This window comes from Salmo salar, chromosome ssa16 (genome assembly GCF_905237065.1).
Source record: "Salmo salar chromosome ssa16, Ssal_v3.1, whole genome shotgun sequence".
Lineage (NCBI taxonomy): Eukaryota > Metazoa > Chordata > Actinopteri > Salmoniformes > Salmonidae > Salmo > Salmo salar.
The window spans coordinates 12,421,487-12,438,118 of NC_059457.1; the positions used below are offsets into that span (position 1 = coordinate 12,421,487).

The 16,632-nt window shown below is 46.1% G+C and overlaps 1 protein-coding gene across 16 annotated transcripts in view; it reads left to right on the plus strand.

Moving 5' to 3' along the window:
* Positions 1–16,632, plus strand: part of LOC106573224 (liprin-beta-2) — a 128,711-nt gene that overhangs the window by 77,735 nt on the left and 34,344 nt on the right. For all 16 annotated transcript variants that reach the window (XR_006759670.1, XM_045696948.1, XM_045696946.1 and 13 more), the window contains 2 exons: positions 94–207; positions 11,479–11,619. Coding sequence is in view for 15 of the 16 variants with exons in the window: in XM_045696948.1 (XP_045552904.1) it covers positions 94–207; positions 11,479–11,619 (255 nt within the window). In the remaining variant the exon portion in view is untranslated. The remainder of the gene's footprint in view (positions 1–93; positions 208–11,478; positions 11,620–16,632) is intronic.

Consider the following 16,632-nt stretch of genomic DNA (forward strand, 5'->3'; position numbering starts at 1 on the left):
TTGCTCCAGTCCTGACCAGGAGAGAGGAGGTATTTGTCAACGTGCGTGACTGAGTAAGGTGTCCTGTGTGTGGGTTGGCTTTGTGTGCTATAGGTGAGCGTGCTCACAGACCAAGTGGAGGCCCAGGGAGAGAAGATCCGAGACCTGGAGAGCTCTCTGGAGGAGCACTACCACAAACTCAACTCCACTGAGGAAATGCTACAGCAGGTAAGAGACATACTACATTATCACTACTCTATCACTGCTCAGCTTAGAGAGCTAACTGCTGTTGTTAACCTCAACTTGTTTTCTACATAAATATAGTCTTGTTTTAGTCCTAGATCAATTGACTGTATTTTGTAAATGTGCAAGGTTAAAGATTACAAGGTTGCTCAGTAACAAATAGAATGAACAGCCTGTTCTTTTTCTGTTTCTTTTAGTGAGAAGTAAGTGTGTGGTAAATTAGTAACAGGAAATGTGGTTTTCATTCATAAACATCCTACTAACATAAAATACTGTTGCTTGTGAGTGACCAGGGCTGGGTCTAAGGGGTGGCAAAGCCAGGCATGGACACCCCAGATAGAATTTGTGCCCCCACCAAATTGTATATGAATTACCCTGCCAGGTTTTGCTAATATTGAACTGCCAGTTGCGCTGACTTGGACAGAGGCTATTTGCAGTGTTAACTCTTTATCTGATGGGGGTGAGTGAGGGGGGATGTAATATTTTATACTTAAAATCCAAAAATGCATTCTGATTGAGCACCTAGCCATGCAATATCATAAGGTACCACCTTCCTTAAATTGTTTAGGAAGCTCACAGACAGGGATTTTTTTCTCTCACTTTTGCAGACAGCTACAGTTAATAATAGACTAGCTAGTAGCTAGTAGCTTTGTTATGTTTTGGTAGCAGCGCACTGAATAATTGTAGCTAGTTGGCTAAGCTTTGATCAGCATGGATATCCGAAACTGTCTGGGCACTGCCAAGAGCAAAATAATTGAGGACCACCATGTAGAAAGCCATGCCAAGCTCAACGAACAGCCTGCAGGACCGACCACCGAGGTTGAGGAGCCTAGCAGCAAATTTAATACACGCCCATCCCCCACACCACCTGCTGACCAACAAGATCGAGAAGAGCCAGGGCCTAGCGCCAGCAGCAAGAGGGCAACATCACAACAAGCACCTGCACCTCCGTTACCCCAGCCACTAGACCTGACGACCTGTTGAATGTAACCGAAACTGTCACGTTCTGAATCTTCAAATTCCCTGTCATAAAGGAGCCAAGGCACAGCGTGCCGGTAATTCCACATCTTTATTGAGGGAAACCGAAACCAAAAACAATGAACAGGTACGCAGCAAGAAACGTAACGCACTGTGCCGTACACACACAGAAATAACAATAACCCACAAAAACAGGTGGGGAACAGGCTGCCTAAGTATGATTCCTAATCAGAGACAACGATAGACAGCTGCCTCTGATTAGGAACCATACTTGGCCCAACAAAGAAATACAAAAACAACATAGACATACAACACATAGAATGCCCACCCCATGTCACACCCTGACCTAACCAAACAGAGAAAAATTACTCTCTCAGGTCAGGGCGTGACAGTACCCCCCCCCCCAAAGGTGCGGACTCCAGGGCCGCAAACCTGAACCTATAGGGGAGGGTCTTGGTGGGCATCTACTCATGGTGGCGGCTCTGTTTCGGGGTGTAGCCCCACCGCCCGCTGATCCCCCCGCTTCTGTGTCGCCGGAGGAACCAGACCGTGGATCAGCGCCGGAGGCTCTGAACTGCAGGCCGCCGCTGAAGACTCTGGGCTGCAGGCCGCCGCTGAAGACTCTGGGCTGCAGACCGCCGCTGAAGACTCTGGGCTGCAGGCCGCCGCTGAAGACTCTGGGCTGCAGACCGTCGCTGAAGACTCGGGGCTATGGACCGTCGCTGAAGACTCGTGGCTGCGGACCGTCGCTGAAGACTCGGGGCTGCGGACCGTCGCTGAAGACTCGGGGCTGCGGACCGTCACTGAAGACTCCGGCTGAGGAGCGTCGCTGGAGGCTCCGGGCTGAGGGGCGTCGCTGGAGGCTCCGGTCTGAGGGGCGTCGCTGGAGGCTCCTGGCTGAGGGGCGTTGCTGGAAGCTCCGGGCTGAGGGGCATCGCTGGAGTCTCCGGGCTGAGGGGCATCACTGGAGGCTCCGGACTGAGGAGCGTCGCTGGAGGCTCCGGACTGGGGAGCGTCGCTGGAGGCTCCGGACTGGGGAGCGTCTCTGTAGGTTCCGAACTGGGGACCTTCGCTGCAGGCTCCGTGCCATGGATCATCACTACTGGTTCCGCGCCATGGATCATCACTGGAGGCTTTGTGCCATGGATCATCACTGGAGGCTCCGGGCCATGGATTATCACTGGAGGCTTTGTGCCATGGATCACACAGAAAATATTGCGCACCTGGAGAAGTGGTGGCTTAGTTATGCTCATTGCATAGTGTCACACATTCGACAGCATTGTAGCCTATAGTTATAATTATTGAAGTTTAAGCTATGAATCTTTGATAGCCTAGTGGTGCTCATCCTGTCGAACTGGCATGTTCGTGTTGGTATGTGCAAAGCATGTGTAGGCCTATGGCAGCGACGGCTGCATTTCCGATACACTTGTATGGCTCATATCTTTGTGCTATTATATAAGATGGTTGTTGATGTGCACAGGTACATTTCAGATAAATGTTTGTACATTTAAACAGTAGTAGGACCAATCTTGTTTTAAAACATTACTACTCGTGAGACCCATGGATTTAAAATGCACCTTCAAGCATGTAATCCTGGAGTAACTCACCTCGATTGCACCAAGTTTGTCACTCAGAAGATGGAGGGAAACAAAGTTCACTTCCTTTCGGTCTTACAAGGTGACTTCCTATGGCTTACTGACTCCATTGTGTTATAAGAGCAGAGATATTTCTGGGAGTGGGCTCTACTAAAAACAGACAGCGTAGTCTTTCTGAATTTAAAACAGCACATAAAAATGTTGGGAAAAAATGTAGCTCTGAAAATGTCCGCTCAAAAGAAATCAGCCAAGACCTCAGAAAAAAATTATAGACCTCCACAAGTCTGGTTCATCCTTGGGAGCAATTTCCAAATGCCTGAAGGTAACATGTTCATCTGTACAAACAATAGTACACAAGTATAAACACCATGGGACCACACAGCCGTCATATAGCTCAGGAAGGAGACGCGTTCTGTCTCCTAGAGATGAACGTATTTTGGTGTGAAAAGTGCAAATCAATCCCAGAACAACAGCAAAGGACCTTGTGAAGATGCTGGAGGAAACAGGTACAAAAGTATCTATATCGACAGTAAAACGAGCCCTATATTGACATAACCTGAAAGGCCGCTCAGCAAGGAAGAAGCCACTGCTCTAAAACCGCCATAAAAAAGCCAGACTACGGTTTGCAACTGCACATGGGGACAAAGATCGTACTTTTTGGAGAAATGTCCTCTGGTCTGATGAAACAAAAATAGAACTGTTTGGCCATAATGACCATCGTTATGTTTGGAGGAAAAAGGGGGAGGCTTGCAAGCCGAAGAACAACATCCCAACCGTGAAGCACGGGGGGTAGCATCATCATGTTGTGGGGGTGCTTTGCTGCAGGAGGGACTGGTGCACTTCACAAAATAGATGGCATCATGAGGTAGGAAAATTATGTGGCTATATTGAAGCAACATCTCAAGACATTAGTCAGGAGGTTAAAGCTTTGTCGCAAATGGGTCTTCCAAATGGACAATGACCCCAAGCATACTTCCAAAGTTGTGGCAAAATGGCTTAACGACAACAAAGTCAAGGTATTAGAGTGGCCATCACAAAGCCCTGACCTCAATCCTATAGAAAATGTGTGGGTAGAACTGAAAAAACATGTGCTAGCAAGGAGGCCTACAAACCTGACTCTGTCAGGAGGAATGGGCCAAAATTCACCCAACTTATTGTGGGAAGCTTGTGGAAGTCTACCCAAAACGTTTGACCCAAGTTAAACAATTTAAAGGCAATGCTACCAAATACTAATTGAGTGTATGTAAACTTCTGACCTACTGTGAATGTGATGAAAGAAATAAAAGCTGAAAGATATAATTCTCTCTACTATTATTCTGACATTTGACATTCTTAAAATAAAGTGGTGATCCTAACTGACCTAAGACAGGGAACTTTTACTCGGATTAAATGTCAGGAATTGTGAAAAACTGAGTTTAAATGTATTTGGCTAAGGTGTATGTAAACTTCCGACTTCAACTGTAGCTGTGTGTACCAGGACACAGTGCCAAACAGGCTTTGGATTGTCAAAAGTGGAGAGGTCTTGTCGCTGCCTTATGTGCCAGTAGGACGTAAATAAGTAAGCCATGTTTGTTGTGGAGGTAGGGAGGGGGACAGGGTGAGAGTTGTCCAGTTTGTGTTCTTACTGTCAGAGACAGGGGTGAGGGGGTGTGAGCGGAGAGGAGCCATTGAGCAGTGTCTGCTGATGCCTCTTATTAGGCTGTGTGTGCATGCCAAACATTGCCACACAAAGCTACCCAATTTAGGAATCAAAAAGCCCTCTGTTTGGGCTTTTCAACTGCTCCTTTGTCTAATCTGTGATTTTGTCTCATCCAGCCGGTTTGCTCCCCATAAATGGCAATGGTAAAAAGTGCATTTGTTGTTTATCAGTTTAATTGACCTCAAATGCCAAGCAGATTTTTTATTTTTTTATTTGTTTGCCTTTGTACATAAGCACAGGTCTAGGGGAAAACCTTTTTTTCCCCCTCACGTGGTCATACAGAATATACAATAAATGCTTATTTCTGTTTATATAGCAGCCACTGGTGTCTACTGTCTACAGTGCTCTGTGGTGTGACTGGTATCTCTTAGCAGGTCCCTTGTGTTTGACCTCTATTGATAACCAGACACTGTCTATCTTCACAGTGTTTGGCTCCATTGAAGTTTTTAATGAGATCTGTTTAAACAATGTGTGTGGTGTGATTAGGGAAGGTCAATGGCAAGGTTGATCTTTGTCACTGCTGTTCTGAGCCTGAAATGGAGATAGCTCTTTTCTGAGTCTCAAGAGAATGCTTATCAGTATCTGCTGCCAGTTCCAGTAAAAGGTAATGGATGAGTGTGTTGGGCAGATTATTTCATCAATAGACTCATCAGACCTATACTTACTCAGAGCGAGTGTGCGAAGCTGTCATCAAGGCGAAGGGTGGCTACTTTGAAGAATCTCAACTATAACATATAGTTTGATTTGTTTAACACTTGTTTGGTTACTACATGATTCCATATGTGTTATTTCATCGTTTTGATGTCTTCACTATTATTCTACATTAGAAAATAGTCCAAATAAAGAAATGAGTAGGTGTGTCCAAACTTTTGACTGGTAATGAATGTTAATGTGGTATTTCAGTTTTAAAATAAAAAAATATGATTTTGCTTTGTCATTATTGGGTATTGTGTGTCGATTGATTAGGGGGAAAAACGATTTAATACATTTTAGAATAAGGCTGTAACCTAACAAAATGTGGAAAAAGTCAAGGGGTTTGAATACTTTCCGACGCCACTGTATTAAAGCAAAAATGCCAGAGAACCTGGAATTATCGTGTGACAACTCCCGACAAGGCCCAGCATACAGCCCTTGGAGGGAGTTGTCACACGATAACTCCAGGATTGGGTTTGAGGGCATTATTGCTTCTCTAAAACAGTTGCCAACATATTTATACAAATTTGAATGCATTTTTTTTGTAAAACATTATTTTAACTACGGATGCACAATATCGAACATATCGGAATCGGCTGATATTAGCTAAAAATGGCAACATCGGTATCGGCCCGATGTCTAGTTTAACGCCGATGTGCAAAACCGATGTCAAAGCTGACGTGCATACCTATATAACGTGGGTACATGACGTAATGACGCCAAGTAAAATTTTGCGCTGGGAAAATGAAGTGTATAGGCTTTTTTCCCAAGGGAGATGAAGTTGAGTTTCCTGCCTGGGCTGCGTGAGAGTGGATTATGACATTACCATGCCATTGTATTTTGCTGGAGTTGTTGTCCCACAACTCCCACATAAACAACTCCCGCATATCAACCAATTAGCATCCAGGGTCCAAACAACCCCTTTTATAATGCTATGTGTTCTATTTAATTCTGTGATTCCAACAACCAGAATGTCATAGTGACATCGTCATTCTGAGAAAGGAATTATTCAAAGCAACCATGACAACAAACACACACACACTAAAGGCTGGTTAGTTTCTAGCTTGTTATCTGGCAAGCCACTTCAAGTAATGACCATATCATAGCTGACAATGTCTTAACTTTAGAAATGTTTTATTAATTATTACAGGAAAATAAACTCACAACAAGATTCCTTATTAACAAGTTAATGGCAAGCTAATTACAGTGAATATAATTTTAGAAAGTACACTCTCATCGCTGTCTCAGTCAGGTAACCATGACAATGGATGCAGTGACAGGGTCAAAGTTGAACTTTTTTCATCAGTCTGCGACAAGGAAACCGACAGTCCCAGTGACGGTCTAAAGACATTGTAATTATCTACAGACATGTTGATAGACAAAGTATTAACCAGCCTAGCCTACCCCTTTCCTGCAGTCAAATAACAAAGTGGCCTCATGGGTGGAATTAATCAACATTATTTTATTTTTTTTACGTCGAAAGTCCGGTGTTCCTATGTCAAACGTTTTTTAGATGCTTCAGTCTTCTGATGTATATAAAGTGCAATATTGGGATGCAAACAAAAAATGAAACACATTTCAACTCTATATCTGAGATGTCACAGGTGTCTTCTTTTTTTAAGCCCATAACTAAGTGTGTGAGGTGTATACTTTTGTTTCAAAGTAGATTTGTTTAAGACTACCAAGAAATACCCTGTGAGACCCTGTTTTAGCCCACTGCAGTAAAAGGCTAAGAAGGAATATTTGCTGTTAGAGGGCCAGTCCAGTCCAGGATTGCAGGTTTGATGGCACCTTAGCCGGTCTAGTGGTTCCAGATCTGTTTTGGCTGTTTAGCCAACTATGGGTGTTGTATGCCAAACATACAGTATGTCTTAGGAGTTGGTTATACAGCACCAACAGATCTGCGACCAGGCTAGTGGCACCTTGGGTCTCCTGAGAGGTCTGACAGACTGACACACCTCTGGCTCTGGTCCCTGGCCCAGGGAAAGGAAGAGGTCCTGTTTCAGAGGGACAAAGAGGAGCTTGGCCCCTGACTCTGATCACTGTCTCTGAATATCGTCATTGGTCTGATCACTGTGTCTGACTCTGAAAGCCTGAGTGGCATGTTGACCTAGTCAGGCTAGTCAGCCACATAGCAGTTCAACACAGTCCAATCAAGCCTAGATAAACGGATAGTTGGATATCAGAACGCCACAGCCTGCAGAGCTAGTTAGGAAGGGCTGATAATCCTGCATGTGTTTCACTTCTTAGTTCAAAGGAAGGATTTCATCAGGCTTAGCCAGCTAGCTACAGTGTCAGCTGTTGGGCTTTTTCAGAAAATACCTTCAAATTGCTTCTAAATGCTCAGCTGATCCCGCTCAAAGTAATGCCGGTGTTGGGTTGCAAATGTCACAGGGTGCCACAACTTATTTAACAGATTTTATTTTCAATGTATTTCCCTTGAGCTGTGGTGATTACAGGGGTTTACAGTCCGTCTACACAGACTGCATAGGGTTCTTCGGCTGTCCCCATAGGAGAACCCTTTGAATAACCCTTTTTGGTTCCAGCTAGAACCCTTTTGGGTTCCAAGTAGAACCCTTTCTACAGAGGGTTCTACATAGAACCCAAAATGATTCTACCTGGAACCCAAATGTAACGGGCGTCGTAAGGATTGGACCAAGGTGCAGCGGGAACGTGTATACTCATCTTCTTTATTAAATCAAAAGAAGGAAAAACAAACAAATCACGTATACAAAACAACGAACGACACTAAACAGTCCTGTCAGGTGCACAGACACAAAACAGGAAACAACTACCCACAAACCCCCATAGCACAAACACCCCTATACATAGGACCTTCAATCAGAGGCAACGAGGAACAGCTGCCTCCAATTGAAGGTCAATCAACAAACCCTAAACATAGAAGTAGAAAACTAGACTGAACATAGAAAAACACTAACCTAGAACATAGACCAAAAACCCCGGAACACTCTAAACAAACACCCCTCTTACATAAGTACATAGCCCAACAAACCCCGAACCACATAAAACAAACACCCCCTGCCACGTCCTGACCAAACTACAATAACAAATAACCCCTTTACTGGTCAGGACGTGACAGTACCCCCCCAAATGCACCCAGATGCACCTAAAACAACAAAACAAAACTTAATCCAAAAACTCTAAACACAAACAAAAAATAATCCCCAACTAAAGGGAGGGAAGGGAGGGTGGCCACCGTCACCGACGGTTCTTGTGCTTCACCCCCCCTCCCCCTACTACGGAGGTGGCTCAGGCTCCGGCCTTACTCCCCAACCTACCCTGTCCACCCCCGCTAAATACTCATTAAACTTTACCCCTCCCGAAGTCTCTGGGCTATGGCGCATCGCTGAAGACCTCGGGCTGATGTGCGTTGCTGGAGACCTCGGGCTGATGCGCGTCGCTGGAGACCTCGGGCTGAAGGGCAACTCTGGCTGCTGTAGGGCAACTCTGACTGCTCCGATTCCGGACTGTAGGGCGACTCTCGCTGCGCCGATTCCGGACTGTAGGGCGACTCTCTCGGTTCCAGACTGTGGGCCGTCTCTCTCGGCTCCGGACTGTAGGCCGTCTCTCTCGGTTCCAGACTGTGGGCCGTCTCTCTCGGCTCCGGACTGTGGGCCGTCTTTCTCGGTTCTGGACTGTGGGCCGTCTCTCTACGGGGCACTGTCGCCAGAAGCTCTGGACGGGGCACTGTCGCCGGACACTCTGGATGGGGCACTGTCGCCGGACACTCTGGACGAGGCACTGTCGCCGGACACTCTGGACGAGGCAATGTCGCCGGACACTCTGGACGAGGCACTGTCGCCGGACACTTTGGACGAGGCACTGTCGCCAGACACTCTGGACGAGACACTGTTGCCGGAAGCTCTGGATGGGGACCGCGCACTGAAGACCTGATGCGTGGAGCTGGCTTAGGACGTGCCAGACTAAGGACACGCACCACAGGGCTAGTGCGAGGAGCAGGAGTAGGACGAGCTGGACTGGGCTGACGCACTGGAGGCCTGGTGCATGGGGCTGGTAGTGGAGGTACCAGACTGGAGACACGCACCCCAAGGCTAGTGCGAGGAGCGGGAAGAGGACATCCTGGACTGGGCTGACGTACTGGAGGCCTGGTGCGTGGTACTGGCTTTGGAGACGCCAGACTGGAGACACGCACCTCAGGGCTAGTGCGGAGAGCGGGAACAGGATACACTGGGCCGTGAAGGCGCACTGGTGGTCTCGAGCGCAGGATTGGCACCACCCTTACTGGCAGGGTGCCCGCTTCCCACCGGCAAATGCAGGACGCTGGCACCGAGTATACTGGCCTGTGGATGCTTGGCCTCGACGCTGTGCGCATCACCCCGTAGCACGGGGCCTGACTAGTACCACGCTGCCTCTAGTAAGCACGGGGAGTTGGCTTAGGGCTCAACACTGGCCCAGCCAAACTACCCGTGTGCCCCCCCCCCAAACATTTTTTGGGGGGGCTGCCTCTCAGGTTTCCATGCCAACCGTGTTCAGCAAAACACTCACGATCCTCTCCAGCCTTCCTCCATGGTCGCTCTCCGGCTAAGATCTACTCCCAGGTCCACGACTCCCGATAGCTCCTCTCCAGCTCCTTACCCCGCTGCTTGGTCCGTTGGTGGTGGGTAGTTCTGTAATGGGCGTCGTAAGGATTGGACCAAGGTGCAGCGGGAACGTGTATACTCATCTTCTTTATTAAATCAAAAGAAGGAAAAACAAACAAATCACGTATACAAAACAACGAACGACACTAAACAGTCCTGTCAGGTGCACAGACACAAAACAGGAACAACTACCCACAAACCCCCATAGCACAAACACCCCTATACATATGACCTTCAATCAGAGGCAACGAGGAACATAGAAGTAGAAAACTAGACTGAACATAGAAAAACACTAACCTAGAACATAGACCAAAAACCCCGGAACACTCTAAACAAACACCCCTCTTACATAAGTACATAGCCCAACAAACCCCGAACCACATAAAACAAACACCCCCTGCCACGTCCTGATCAAACTACAATAACAAATAACCCCTTTACTGGTCAGGACGTGACACCAAAAGGGTTCTATCTGGAATGAGAAAAGGTTATTCTATGGGGACAGCTGATAAATGAATGAAAAATGACAGCTGATAAATGAAAATGGCGCCGGAAGAAATGGCAGCCGTTTTACGGGCGCCCAACCAATTGTGCTGCTACTGTTATTTTTCACTGTCTTTTTACTGTTGTTTTTATTTCTTATCTTACTTATTGTACACCTAATACCTTTTTTGCGCTATTGGGTAGAGCCTGTAAGTAAGCATTTCACTGTAAGGTCTAAACCGGTTGTATTCGGTGCACGTGACAAATAAACTTTGATTTGATTTGAAGAACCTTTTTGGAACCCTTTTTTCTAAGAGTGTATGTGTCTGCCTGTTGGTAGGGAGTTGTTATTTTTCATGTGATGTTACTAAGTGGCTCGTAGTAAAGTTGCGCTATCTCTGAACAATTTAGCTACAAAAGGGTATTGGTCTGGGTATTTAGGATAGCTTATTGCAGATCATGCATTTAGGCCGAGGTCTATGTATTGCTGTCTTGGTAAGGGACACCTAATTCAAAAGTATGACGGCAAGTTATTTTAAGGAGAGAGTAGTATTCTCTGGAACAGGAACCGAAATCAGCCTCCAGTGATGAGGGGTGTTGGGAAATTCATAGGGCGTAAGGGAAGTGTGTTTACTGTGTGTGAAACCTAGAGTCAAAGCTCACACACCCACCTGCTCTATATACACACACACACACACACACACACACATACACACACACACACACACACACAATATATATACACACACACACACACACACACACACACTGCTCCTGTCCCAGGTCTTTTGAACATTTTAGAGTCTGTCTCTAACTTAGTGTTCTGTCTCTAACTTAGTGTTCTCTCTTTCTCTCTCTCTCTCTTCTTTCTTTCTTTCTTTCTTTCTTTCTGTCTTTCTCTCCCTCGCTCCCTCTCTCCCTCTCCCTCTCTCTATTTCTCTCTCACATGTCTGAGTCAGACAGAGGAAGTAAAAATAGAGCCACATTGCATTGTGTATATATAGCAGAGCAGGGCCCGGGCTCCCAGGCTGAACTGTTGGTTTGGGGGAGCTTTATGCCCAGTAGAGCGGCACACTGACTTTATACTTCACGCTGGTCGCCCTGGTCAGTGGATAGAGTTCTGGTGTGTGTGTGTGTTTAGGGGAGTGTTAATGTGTGTGTCTCTGCGGCTATGTGTGCGGTATAGGAGCTGCTGAGCCGGACCTCATTGGAGACCCAGAAACTGGATCTGATGGATGAGGTTTCCTACCTGAAACTGAAGCTGGTCAACATGGACGAGGAACAGAACCACAACGACAGCAGCGAGGATCAGCAGAACAAAGCTGAGGTACGGTACTGTAGTACAGGCTGGGAGGAGGGGAGAGGATGGGTGTGTAAGAATCTCAGACTCTGGGCTGGTTTACCATATAACTTGACTTAAACTCAGCCTGTTCTGAAAATGAATAGCACTGTTTTCTCCACTCAGGGCTTTGTATGGTGGCACCATTTACCCTCAGCTGTTAGTAAGATTCCCACAAAGCCCTATGAAGTAAGCCAACTTTGTGTATTTGCTCGTTAGAGCAGGATGGAATGCCAAGTGAAAAACATCATTCCATCACTAAGGAGTTTTGTCTCAGTGAGGTCTCTCTGTGCCTTTACCACTCTAGCACCAAAGTGTAGTAACAAACGGTAACACTATACTTAACACCCAGCATCATAACAGCTGACATAACTTGTCATAACCTGTCATAATATGGTCATAACCCTGTCATGACCCTATATTTACACCTGTAGTGACATACACCACATGACCAAAAGTATGTGGAGACCTGCTCGTTGGACATCTCATTCCAAAATCATGGCCATTAATATGGAGTTGGTCCCCCCTTTGCTGCTTTAACAGCCACGACTCTTGGCTTTCCACCTGATGTTGTAACATTGCTGCGAGGACTTGCTTCCATTCAGCCACAACAGCATTAGTGAAGTCGGGCTCTGATGTTGGGCGATTAGGCCTGGCTCGCAGTCGGCATTCCAATTCATCCCAAAGGTGTTCGATGGGGTTGAGGTCAGGGCTCTGTGCAGGCCTGTCATGATCTTCCATACCGATTTCGACAAACCATTTGTGTATGTACTTCGCTTTGTGCACAGGGGCATTGTCATGCTGAAACAGGAATGGGCCTTCCCCAAACTGTTGCCACAAAGTTGGAAGCACAGAATTGTCTAGAATATCATTGTATGCTGTAGCGTTAAGATTCCCCTTCACTGGAACTAAGGGGCCTATCCCAAACCATAAAAAACAGCCTAGAACATTATTCCTCCTCCACCAAACTTTACAGTTGGCACTATGCATTGGGGCAGGAAGTGTTCTCCTGGCATCCGCCAAAACCAGATTCGTCCATTGGATTGCCAGATGGTGAAGTGATTCATCACTCCAGAGAACGCGTTTCCACTGCTCTAGAGTCCAATGGTGGCGAGCTTTACACCACTCCAGCCGACGCTTGGCATTGCACATTGTGATCTTAGGCTTGTGTTAGGCTGCTCGGCCATGGAAACCCATTTCATAAAGCTCTCGACGAACAGTTTTTGTGCTGACGTTGGTTCAAGAGGCAGTTGGGAACTTGGTTTGCGAGTGTTGCAACTGAGCACAGATGATTTTTACGCGCTTCAGCACTCTGTGGTCACGTTCTGTGAGCTTGTGTGGCCTATCACTTCATGGCAGAGCCGTTGTTGCTCCTAGACGTTTCCACTTCACAATAACAGCACTTACAGTTGACCCGACGCAGCTCTAGCAGGGCAGAAATTTGACGAACTGACTTGTTGGCTTGGTGGCATCCTATGCCGATGCCACGTTGAAAGTCACTGAGCTCTTCAGTAAGGCCATTCTACTGCCAATGTTTGTCTATGGAGATTGCATGGCGGTGTGCTCGATTTTATACACACATTTTAAGGGGTGTCCACATACTTTTGTATATATAGTGTATATTACATTATTTTATGGCTGGTTATGACACCTACATACGATTTAATTCAATGTATTTTTTCCCTGCCATGAAGTTTCCTTTCGTTTGAAAGTTTGTTTCTTCGGTCCTTTGTTGTTGTAATTAATTCTTCACAGTCATGTTTTTTTTCTCATCATATTTTCAACAACTTGCTGAAAATACACTTTATAACACTGTCATGAAGCACTTTGACCATCCGGTGTGACTTTACTTGGACTAAGAAAATGCACTTTATGACACTGTCAAGAAGCATTATGACCATCAGACTCATATAAGCCAGATAGGCCTATCACGTACATGCCCGTATGTCAGTCATCAGTCAAAAGGAGGGTGTCTTGTCCTGCTCCTGAAACCTTCTCCTGCCTTTGTCCCAGTCATCAGCAACAGAGCATTGGGGTAGTAGGTGCATGTCCGGCATTAATTTGTGCGCAATTACAATTATAATTTAATATTATCAATTTCAATTTTTTTTATATAACATACTGTTGACAAATAGGCTATGGTGTAATGGAATGCTTCACCTTCTTTTTTTATTTAACCTTTAACTATGCAAGTCAGTTAACAACAAATTCTTATTTACAATGACGGCCTACCGGGGAACAGTGGGTTCAGAGGCAGAACCACAGATTTGTACCTTGTCAGCTCGGGGATTTGATCCAGCAACCTTTCAGTTACTGGCCCAACTCTCTAACCACTAGGCTACCTGCCGCCCCTTGTGTGGTAGGTTTTGTGGGTTTTAACCCTCTTATGTAGGTGTCATAACCAGCCATAAAATAACTAGCATGGTAGGTTAGGGTGTTTTGACACTCTTATGTAAGTGTCATAACCAGCCATAAAATAACTAGCATGGTAGGTTAAGGTGTTTTGACACTCTTATGTAAGTGTCATAACCAGCCATAAAATAATGCTAAATATGTCACAACAGGTCTAAATGTATGTGTCATGACGGTGGTATGACCATATTTTGACAGGTTATGACAAGTTAGGTCAGCTGTTATGGCATATTATGACATGGTTATGGGTGTCAAGTAAAGTGTTACCCATCAAACTATTTAGCTAGCCTAGTGTTTGATATGCAATGTGATCTCCTCGTAATGAACAGTGTCGACTGTCCTGACGAGAAGGCAAACTTTTCTAGCGATACCAGGGAAAATCGGGCATCATCAGCTCATTGTTATGGATGTACCAAAATGAATGTCAATAGAAAACAGCTTAAACAAACGCAAATGCATCTACTTTGCTGTTATTCTGGCTGCAGAGGTTGTGACTGTGTTAGCCATAGCTAGTTGGCTAGCTAGCAAGCAAGGGACAAGAACATTGCCATTGAGCATGGCAACGGAACATATAGAACGAACAACTGAGTTGCGTCCATAAATATCAAACTAATCGAAACAAACGACTGGATCGCGTCTCTTGCAACCAAAAGATCAGAAAGTATAAATTCTCTTATAAAAATGAAAATATAAAAAAATAATGTATTTCTACCGGTAAATGTGTGCGTTAGGATTGTTTTCTTTGGCAACTATGGTAAAAGTAAGAGATAAACGCTGACGTTCTGTACATTACCTTGGAAAAATGACCAGACCACCAGAGTCTCTTTTTGCTCCAGTGTAATGGGCTAAGTCTTCCAATTACTATGAACACAGTTACGATTGTCCTTCTAAGAGCTTATACGGCTGTTAGATTGCTGATATTAGTTTAAATTAGTTCCTCCGACTGTATCCGGAGCTAAGTCAGACCCCGCCTGACTCAGTGGATTTCCCCTCGTTACGTATTTACCCTGTTGCATCCCTCTGGGGAAGAGAAAGACTCGGCCACAGTCAGCTCAACACCAGCAGCCTGACAAACAAATCCAAAAAAAGACCCCGGTCCATTTCAACTGCAACAGCACTTCCGCCTCGCCTCCTTGATGAGCCATTAGTGCTGCTTTGTTCAGTGTATCACAGATGCTCTCAAATGGCACTGCAGCATGTGAGTGTGAGACCTTGGAGAAGAGGGGATTTGAGGAGGAAAGAGGTCAACTTTTCATGTGGCGTTGGCTGTGTGGGAATCATCAGAGCCTCAGCCCTGTCACAACCCCCAGTCTGTCTGTGTGGGAATCATCAGAGCCTCAGCCATGTCACAACCCCCAGTCTGTCTGTGTGGGAATCATCAGAGCCTCAGCCCTGTCACAACCCCAGTCTGTCTGTGTGGGAATCATCAGAGCCTCAGCCCTGTCACAACCCCCAGTCTGTCTGTGTGGGTATCACCAGAGCCTTAGCCCTGTCACAACCCCCAGTCTGTCTGTGTGGGAATCATCAGAGCCTCAGCACTGTCACAACCCCCAGTCTGTCTGTGTGGGAATCATCAGAGCCTCAGCCCTGTCACAACCCCCAGTCTGTCTGTGTGGGAATCATCAGAGCCTCAGCCCTGTCACAACCCCCAGTCTGTCTGTGTCATAGAGGATCTGGCCTTGTGTTAAATAAACATGATTTAGTGTTGTGGACAAACACTGAGGTCCAGGGCACCCAAACGCCCTCGCTGCCCCAAAAGGCAATATAGAGACTGATAAACAGGGACGGAAATTGGCTGAGACGTGAAAACACGACGGGGCCTAAACAAGATCTTCTGACAGACAAGCGGGCAGATGAGAAATGGCACGGAGCAGAAACGCCGGCTGTATTCAAGAAATTCTGATGAGCAATCATCAACTGAGCATAACGCTAAAGACATTTGCACAGCAGATCGGATACAATAGTGACATCTGTGGGAAGTCAAATCTCGGTTGTATTTCTAATGAAGCATTGCAATAACCGAGAGCAATCTGACTGTGACATTATGCAGAGATGTCTTGGGGACAGAGTAAGTTATACTGACTGAGGGGGGAACATGTAATGTACACAGCCTGTCAGGTCACGCCTCTCTGCCCCCGTCCCATAAATCAATGATATCCGGGCAGAGCTGGACTCAACGCAGGTTGTGTTGCCGTGGTAACATGAAACCAGCGTGCATTTGTTTCATCCACAAACACTTGTCCCTGGAAGTGACAGCTGCTGGGCCCCATGCACTAAGGGGGAATGGCAGAAATTCACTTGGAACATTCCACAAGTGCAAACACTTTCACCGCGGAGACCTCCCCTCGACCACCAAGCTCAGAGCGTACAGCTATATATAGAGAGGGAGCGTGTGTCTTATCAGCCGTACTGTAAGTGTAACATCATCTGGCACTATCAAATGAAACTTCCTCTGTCCACAGGCCTGGCATTTCTGTCAGTGTATCCAAGATTAGGACATTAAACACCGCCCCTGACTACTATTCAGGATATGGAGTTGTGCACTACTACTCAGCACGTTAGTGCAGTGGTATTTCAACTTTTTCAGCT